The sequence below is a fragment of the Akebia trifoliata genome, chromosome 16 (assembly GCF_017979445.1).
Source record: "Akebia trifoliata isolate Shusen 1 chromosome 16, ASM1797944v1, whole genome shotgun sequence".
NCBI classification, from domain to species: domain Eukaryota; kingdom Viridiplantae; phylum Streptophyta; class Magnoliopsida; order Ranunculales; family Lardizabalaceae; genus Akebia; species Akebia trifoliata.
In genome coordinates this window covers 21,780,926-21,790,579 of record NC_141390.1, presented here as the reverse complement: position 1 = coordinate 21,790,579, position 9,654 = coordinate 21,780,926, and the positions used below count along the sequence as shown (strand labels likewise).

At 33.8% G+C, this 9,654-nt stretch overlaps 1 protein-coding gene across 1 annotated transcript; it reads left to right on the top strand.

Annotated features, from left to right (window-relative positions):
• The first annotated feature begins 3,015 nt into the window (after positions 1-3,015).
• On the top strand, positions 3,016-7,734 carry LOC147382850 (vesicle-associated membrane protein 722). Its single transcript, XM_086429383.1, has 5 exons — positions 3,016-3,402; positions 6,024-6,165; positions 6,265-6,385; positions 7,124-7,186; positions 7,278-7,734. Exons 1-5 carry the CDS (start codon positions 3,213-3,215, stop codon positions 7,419-7,421), a joined length of 660 nt encoding a protein of 219 aa, XP_086285509.1. The 5' UTR covers positions 3,016-3,212; the 3' UTR covers positions 7,422-7,734.
• The last annotated feature ends 1,920 nt before the right edge of the window (positions 7,735-9,654 follow it).

The following is a 9,654-nucleotide window of genomic DNA, read 5'->3' as shown; positions in this document are numbered from 1 at the left end:
GAATTCCAAGAAGTTTAGAAGGATATTCCTTCCAAAACTTGATTTTTAATTGGGATATGCAATTCTAATATATTAGAGTAATTTAATAGATTTTTGTTTGCTATGGTTTGTTTTTTAGATAGTAATCCTTAATAGGTTATCTCGACTCTTCTTTTTGGATTTTTAAAGAGAGTTGCCATTGCCACACTAATTTATATTAATGCTGCACCAATCACATGCAATTCTTATGTGATTTATATAAGAATTGATGTGGCATTAGTAAAAGTTGGTGGGGGTAATAACTCTCTTTTTAAAAATAAAAATAAAAAACTGAAAATGTCAAAAAATCTCTCACTTGATATGACAATAGTTTGGTAAACCATTGTCTATATATGCCTGCTTGCTTTGCAGCTTAGGTTTATCTCTTTTAAGTTAAAACTATTTATGAGCTATGATAATAAATGATTATATTGAGGTGGAGTTGTTGGTTGCCCACTATTATAGTTATTTATTTTAGGGGTGGAGAGTGTTGTAGGGGTAATTTGGCATACCCCTCCAAGTTGTTTGAACGTCTAAAATGTCCCTATGTTTTCAAATCAATGATATATCCCTTGTCCATGAAATCTAGCAAGAGAATTATCAAGATATTAGCCAAAGCTTTTTTTTTCCCTAGAGAACTGTAGGTAAAATAGACTACCTCATTCCCATAATTGAATTTTGATGATGATCTCTCTTTGATTCTTGTAAAAAATCATAAATCTAAGAGGATTTTTTAGATCAAGACTCTCTAATGATCAAATTAATAAAAATATCAAAGAATGAATTGGATAATCAGGCAAAAGTCTTTTACCCTTTGTGATGTATGGCGAGATTGTCATTTGTTCTTCATACAATTTGATTAATTATTCAATTTTTTTATTCTTTCATTTTCTAAATCAATAAAAAGAATAGAAACAATTTTTTTTTAATAATGGCTCTTGTGGGTGTGTATGTTTGATAGCGTGAATCAATATAATACTACCCCATGGCCACTCATGCATGAGAAAAATGGGGCCGGACAAACATGTGTAATGTATTAAAAGTTAATAAGGCTTATTTGACGAATAAGTGATTCCACCTGTGACCCCCACATGTCAACTCCTCTGAGTCCAGAATAAGGCTGAGTTAATGCGATAAATGATAATTATTGATCATTGGGTTAAACACGTCCGATTGATCCTTGTAGTTGAGGAATGATAATAGAAATGGTATAGGATTACACACAAATTTTAATAGAAGAATCCTACATATGATCGGGATTTTTTCTAATATTATGATTCTTAAATCAAATTAGAAGTTTCTCAAATAAGGAAGACTTGTGATTATACATGAAATCAAGATGATAACGATAGAAAATTCTTAATTCACTATGGGTAAGGATTAATTGCAAAATTTTCAGAAGGAAGTTACTTGTTGAGAATAAAATTTTCCTCATCTATAATTATCCAAGGTTGAAGATGAAAGGTCTTTCACCATTTTCGTTATTGCCATGTGAGGGCATCAAAAGTGTCGAATTTTTTTTATTGATGTGGGGATTATGTTCAATGCATTATGCTTCATATTGACTATTAATTGACGACGCTCGACTAAATTGCTGTGGAAAATCTCAACTATCTTGGAAACATCAACAACAGTCTCACAATTTTTTCGAATATAGTCTTTGTTTGGAGTAGAAAATAAGAGTTCTAACAAAAAATTGAAGATGTGGATATTTTGGTAATTCAATCTACGACGTTCAGGAGTAATTTCATACGAAATTACTTAAGTCTTTTAGGAAGAATAATTCAAATAATGCGAGGTTCATTAGAAGATTCTAATGGCCCTACATCCCTAAAATGCAAAAAGAATATGTCTCATATATATTTCAATTGTTCCATAGTCAACATCTTGACTCCTAGGGATTGACTAAACACGTGGTGTTAAATTCCCCCAAGGAATTGAGTAAGAAACTCTACTCCCTGTAGTATAGGATCCAGTAACCTTTTTGCGTAGTGCGTGATCGGTTTACCTAACAAAAGGGTAACCCTCCATATTTAGATAATTATTGGAGAAACCCCTGTGTTTTTAAACTGATTAAATAGCCTCCTTGACTTAGGTTTTGTTTGATAATAATATAAAATGACCTACATACCCTTATCTTCAATCTCAAGTAAAAAAAATTTGTCATCTTCCAACTGTAAACTTGTGGGTAAATTAGTTTTATTCTATTGTATTTAATATCTTGTAGGAAACTTTTGATTTTTCTAATCAAAATATATCATCTTTCTTTGTCTTGAAAAATTGTAAATTGTTCTTGAGATTTGAAAGTTGAAGGAGATATAATATTAAGATTGAATTCAAGTTTATCATAAAAATTCCAAACATCTTCAAGTTGTTCATCTTTGGAATAAGTTATTTTTAATATATTCACGACTACTTAAAAAATTTGCCCAGGTTGTCAATGGATCAGACTTTAAATAGGTCGGAAGCCAAAAAATTAGGTCTTAACCCAATCCATCTAAATATCGATCTGAGCCAAATTTTATAAATAAAATCTTAATCCAAACTTGGCCCACTTCCACCTACATTCAAGTAATTTGCGGGTGGGATCACCCATCTGGCTACATTTGAAATCCAAACCTACTTTTAAACGTGCTTAGTCTGATCCGATAATTAAATGGATTTAATAATTAAATCCAAATCAATTCAATATCGATCGGGCCAAAACCTTCCCATTGACAACTCTAGTTTCAACTAGAATTAAAGATGAAGGTATTTACGTCATTTACATTAATCTCAAAGTCAAACACTTAGGTAAAGCGGAATGTCTAGGTCTATAGATCGATCCTCTAGTCTAGAAATAAAAACAAAACAAAATCTTGAGTGGCAGTTCCGATAATACTTATAAGGTGTAAGGGTAATAAAAAGAGAAATCGAGCATATCTTCTTAGCGTAGGCATAGCTTCTCTCTCGCTTCCTCTAATCTAATTTTTTCCACTTTGTCCTCCCACTATAAATAAATTACCATAAAATTTTAAACAAATTCTCATTTCGGTCGTCTCCGCTTACTTTCGCCCAAAAAATACAAAAACCGAAGAACCAAATCACAAATTATTCTCCTTCTTCGTCTCCATTCTTACCTCTCTCTCTCTCTCTCTCTCTCTCTCTCTCTCTCTCTCTCTCTTTCTGCAACTTCTAGGATTAGGGTTTGCGAAATGGGGCAACAGTTTCTGATCTACAGTTTTGTTGCTCGAGGAACGGTGATCCTTGCTGAATACACCGAATTTACAGGGAATTTCACGAGTATCGCATCTCAATGCCTTCAAAAGCTTCCTGCGAGCAATAACAAGTTCACCTACAATTGCGATAGTCATACCTTTAATTATCTTGTTGAAGACGGTTTCAGTAAGTCATCTCTAGATTTAGATTTCGTTTTCTTCTTGGTATTCATGGATTTGTGTTGTTTATGATGTAGGTTTTTTATTTGATCTATGTGTGGATCTTGTATTTGATCCGATTAGGGTTTATTTTTCGATGATCTACTCTTTTTTTCTAAATATGTTCTCTCTTTGATTATTGGTTGATCCGATTATTCTAATGGTTGTTTCTGATTATATTTGGGTTTTTGTGCTCTCTTGTTCATTCTCAAATGTTATTTTGTGATACATCTCCTTTAATTGATTATTGCTTGGAATTCGGATCATTTAATTCTTCACTTTCTTATTATTATTTTATTTTTTTAAATTCTCCATTTTGGTGGGCGTGCGAGGATTCCATTAAGAATTGGTATATAGTATAATCTACATCAAAAGGTTGCAATGGTTCCAATCTTTGATCAGACTTTTCTTTTTTTATTTGTTTGTTTAAGAGAACTAAAGCCTGGTGAACATTTTGGATCTGTTACGAAATAGGTGAACTATGTGCAAAAAAAAATTAAATAAGGGAAGATCACTTGGAGTTTGGGTCTTGGGCATCATTGTCTTTCTTTTGTTTTCCAGAGTTGGGTAAGATAATTCTAATTCTAAAAAATAAAATTACAGGAAACCAAATGAGGCATTAGGTGATGACACCTTCCAATAGGCAGGCATTGTTACCATTATACTCATGTGAGATGTTATTTTCATTCATCCCATTTTATTCTTAGACTAGAAGGTGGCACGTGCAAACACACACATATCAGAAGGCTTATTTGTAATTTTAAACATTAATTAAAAGGATTTTTGAAGATTACTTGGTAAAAAGGATATTTTTGTAATTTTGAAAATTAATCGACTTGATTATAGGGCTGTGGGATTGCAATTGTCTTGGTTTTTTACCTAAATGACCACTTCTAAATATATTCAATTTAAATGTAAAGGTGGGGGCATTTGTGAGATCAAAATTTTGGTGTCAAACCACTTTTGCTCCCCCTTCTCTGGTTATAAGAGTAAAGATATGTGGAATTTAGGCTATTTTAGACTTCTAGCTGGAATGCAAGGAAGGTTAGATATTTAATATTGGTTTTAATCAATAAAAGTTGGTTAGCTTAGGCAGACCTTACTTTGGCTTCTTTTTTATGTGACTCTGAAGGCTTTACCATTGATAAATTAGAGAGAGAACCGAAGCTCCGAGCAAATACGAGAGATCTAGAAGAAAATCCAAAGATGGGTTTTATAAATGAAAATTGATTTTGTGAGAGAAAGGTTGACCTCTTTTGGAGAAAATTGTGTTGACTGATTACTTGGGAGATACTTTTTATTGTCAAGGAAGACATTTCTTTTTACTGATGGCCATGTTTCAAAATATCAATGCATGTTAATTTTTGGTATAAAGCCCATGGGGGCTAGAGATATGGAAATTCCCCCAGTTAACTTAATCGTTTCCTGTTGTTGCTTTGTTGCATCTGTTCTCTTCCATTTCCATTAGTAACAATTTGTTAGTTTGCTTTTGAGTTTTTAAACCTCGTATTTAATTAAAGAACTCATTGGGTTCTTGATGTGCAAATGTTGCTTTATGGGTCGAATTGAGAATTCAATACCAAATGATATTCTATCCCTTACTTATCATCGATTCTCTATATTTACCATGGTTTTCGTCTTTAACCGTTTTTGCCTTCTTCCATTCCATATCCATTAAAAATGACTTGTTGGTTTTCTCTCGAGCTTAGTGTTGCATTATTGTATTAATTGAAAATACAAAACGAAACCATATTCTACCCCTTACTTATCATCGTTTGTCTATATTTCCCGTGCTTTGACTCTTTGACCCCTTTTTTTTTATATAAATATAAAATTTTCCATTGAAAAGAAAGGGGAAAAGGTGGCTGAGTTAGCCCCTAAACAGCAAGACAGAAAAAAACACGAACATTCCAAAAACAAAGAAAGAAAAAAGCCAAAACCAAAAGAAAAAACAAAGGAAAAGAAAGTTACACTTCCGAAGGGGGGCTACGAGCCCCAAATGGTATCCCAATTGAAAACGAAATCTTGGAAGCACACGCCCTCGAAGTCCTTACGCATCTTCAACCAAAAGAAGAGTAAAAACAATTTATTAGTTTTCTCTTTAAGTTGAAAAACCTCATATTTCAAACTGAAGAATTGGTGCAAACACATCTTAAATTTCAGGGGCTTCCCTGGCACCAAATTATGCATTTTTAGCTGGGATTATATGTACTTGGATGTGTTTCCTTATAATGGGTTTATCTCAGTATCTGCTTATACTTGAAATATTTAAGCATGTCTATTTAATATAACATATCTTGGCATATTTTATCCGATCTTAATTTCTCTCAGAACAAAAAAATATGGCACTTCATATTAGTTATTAATGTAATTTGTAAAGGTAGCCTTATTGCTTTAGGCAATCTTATCTAGAAGAGAAAGGTGATGATTTCCAACCCTTGTATAACTATAGTACAGGCTAAGGAAGAATCCAGTTATTACATTATAGAATTAGATAAATTGATTATTAGCTTGTTTTTGTCTCTTCAAATCTTATCTTTTAATCCAAATGGAGCTATGTTTATGTTTTTTTATCCTTGGATGTTGCAGCCTACTGTGTAGTTGCTGTTGATTCTGCTGGCAGACAAGTTCCCATTGCCTTTTTGGAGCGAGTCAAGGAGGATTTCAACAAGAGATATGGAGGAGGAAAAGCTGCTACTGCTGCTGCCAACAGTCTGAACAAGGAATTCGGGTAATTCTCCATATGTCCATTACCCAATTCCATTGATTTAATGTGCCTATTTCTGTTAATTATATATTATAGATGCATAATACATTGTCAACATTTTAGGCCAAAACTAAAGGAGCATATGCAGTACTGCGCGGATCATCCAGAAGAGATCAGCAAGCTTGCAAAAGTGAAGGCTCAGGTTTCGGAAGTCAAGGGTGTGATGATGGAAAACATTGAGAAGGTTAGGCATTATTTTCATAGGATTTGAATATCTGATATTTCTTCTTTATTTACACCAATAGTAACAAACAAAAAAAAAACCGTGTTTAAAACGATAAAAAAAAGACTTTTGTTTTCGTTTTAATCATATTTTTTTTTTCAAAACAAAACCGAGCACTTTTTTATGACCTTATCATTGTTTGTGATTTGGTTCATGAATGTTGTTTAATGTAGATTTTATTGGATTCATCGATTCATTATTATAGAAATATGGGATTTGATGTTATGCTTTTATTTTTTCAATAATGTTTTATTTTGAACAAAAGATATATTCATTAAAAAAAATTAGTATCATAACATGTGTAATTATGGGTGTAGACATGTTATCATGCATAAATATTCAATAGTGTGTTTTCTAGCTCAAAATATATTGACTTAGAATAAATGTTTAATGTATTAAATATATAAATATATAAACATTTTTCTTAATTTTTTATGTTTTATTTTTTTCCCCCATTTTTCCAAAGTTTTCCCTTGCCGTTTTAAGCCCATACTCCGATTTTGTGACTATGTTATACCTGATTCTGCCCAATTCTCTTTTTTGACATTTTCTTAGGTGCTGTCAAACGCTAGCGACATTTTCTTAGAACTATTTTTCCTCGGAAATTGGTTTTATAAAATGTTTTCTCTGCACTCATGCACACACTTACGGAAAAAAAATGGTATGTAGTTTTGGTTAAGAAATGTTATTTTTGTGCAGGTTCTCGACCGTGGTGAGAAAATTGAGCTTTTGGTGGACAAAACAGAAAACCTTCGCTCTCAGGTCTGTATGACTCAGTATAGGGATAGTGGGTGCATGTTTTCTATACTACTCTCACAACAATCTGATCTTTATGCTTGTGATTTTGTTTTAGGCGCAAGATTTCCGACAACAGGGAACTAAGATTAGGCGGAAGATGTGGCTGCAGAACATGAAGATAAAGCTGATCGTCTTGGGTATTCTCATCGCTCTGATTCTCATCATAGTTTTGTCTATTTGTGGTGGCTTCAAATGTTGATCAGAACATCGTCTTTCCCCCAAGCCTTCACTCTACAGCCATTGCAATTGATTAGGAATATCATAGTAGATTTATATATATAGCTTTGATGTTGTTGTTCTAGTGTTCCCCATTTCAATGAGTTTCTTTGGTTCCCTTCCCCCCCTTTTGCCCACAACTTTTGCTTTTCTGCTAATCTTTTGTTTTTTTGTGGGGAAGTGGAATGGTTTGTATCTTTGTATGAGACGCCGCATGTATAGATTGTGTACCCATGAATTCTTTCTATTCTAATTAAAGAGTCCCAGTGATGGAGATGGAGCCTTGTGCTTGGTAAGTTATATTACGCAATAACTCTTTTTGGTCATGGATAAATAATAATAAAAAATTTAGTAAAAGGGCAGTAATAAGACTAGTTATGCTTTAGAGCTGAATGTAGTGGTGTCAAGAAATACATTGAGCGGAATGGGAATTGAGATGTTGCGAATCTTGTTTGGAAATACAAAGAAAGGTAAAATTCAACACAAAATTGAAGGAAAAAATAAATAAGAGAAAGCCTTGACAGATGGATTTGGAAGGTTTAATAAAGGTCAATTCAGAGAATGAGATCCAAAAGAATGTGGATAAGAGGCAGTGAAAGCAGATTTGAACACATCAAATAATGAAAGACTAGTTCTGTACAAAATAGGGAGGAATATGATTCATCCAAGTGATCCCAAATTTGGGATGAGACCTAACCCCAAGGGGTTGGCCCAGTAGCAAGCAGAGCCTTGATAAGCTCCTCATGAAGGGTACGTCAAGTCTTTGAAATCCCATGAAGCAATGAATTCCTTGGGGCCACCCTCAAGTTGACCCTCAAAAGAAGGGGTGGGGGATATGGCCACGATAAGTAAAAATAATAATAATAATAATAATAAATTAATTGGGATGAGACCTTGAGGAGGATGATTTGGATTTTTAAGACTAAAAGTGAATATCGTTTGTAAAGACAGATACGTAGCTAAATCATTTTTGGCCATGGAAAATCGTTTATTGGATAAGGCTTTAAAGTGAATGGAAAGGGAGAGCAACCAACAGCTTTCTCTTCCCTTTTTATCTCTAGCGCTATCAATGGGCAGCTTTCCAGGGATGGACTTTGTTGACAGATATATAGCGAAGTTCTTTACTTAATTAGGTTAAATTTGGATCGTTCAAAGAGTCAAGACTGAAGAAACCTCACCAGGTTGGTAGGCGTTGAAAATCTTTAAATTTGACCAATAAGAGGGCCACTTAGTGGAGGGATCAGCTGTCTTTTTTTTGGCAACTACGCGTAGAAAGGTGTTGATATGGGCTTTCTTTCTAATGAACCCAATTTCTGTTGCAATCAAAGCTATGGTTGAGAAGTTTTCGAAAATTTTGAAAGAAAAGAAAAAATCTGAATAGTGGGATGCACATTTTTTATCTCCTATTTGACTGAATTTGCAAATAGGGTTGGGTATCTCTCTTTCTTAGGTTCAAACTAATTGGCCACACATGGTTTTCAAACCATGTTTCTCATCTTATCTTCCCATCCAAGATTGAGTTTCCCATCCAAGATTGAGTTGACCCAAATGAGTTATCGTCTTGATGACTGAGAGTTCTTTTAACCCATTTAAAACATGGATCTCGATAGATTTGAATGGAGGAACAAGCTTTGTTTAACCAACCCCAAACTCTGGTAAGGTTTTGATGATAATGGGTAGAATATCAAAATCTGTTAGCTTGGTCAAGATTTTTAAAAGGGTAAAATACCATTTTTTTAACATTAAAGTGGGTACAATGAGACATTTAGGTTCGTGCAATTAGCGCATCCCCCAAACCATGGTACGTATAGTAAAATCCAGGCCTGAGTTGTAACAACTCACCCCACACCCAAAGTAGTTCTATGAAAGAGACTTCATCGGTAAAAGATTAATACTGAAGTGACCTCAAAGATTGACCTCATTCTGCACTTTGCTGACGTGGAGGTGTGTATGAACCATAGATGCTTTTCATCAAGATACTAAGTGAAAAGCCTCTATGGTTTTGTGCGCACCTCCACGTTAAAAAGTGCAAAATGAGTTTCAATCTTAAGGTCAATCCAGCACAGCTCCTGGTGAAATCCAGGCCTGAGCAGTAGCATTTTTTTTCCTGTCACACTTTTTCATCGATTCAGAGGGCAACACGTGGTCAAGAAAAGATATATAAATTCAAATAAACCAGAAATCTATAAAGAAGAGGCCTCAAAATACAATTCCAA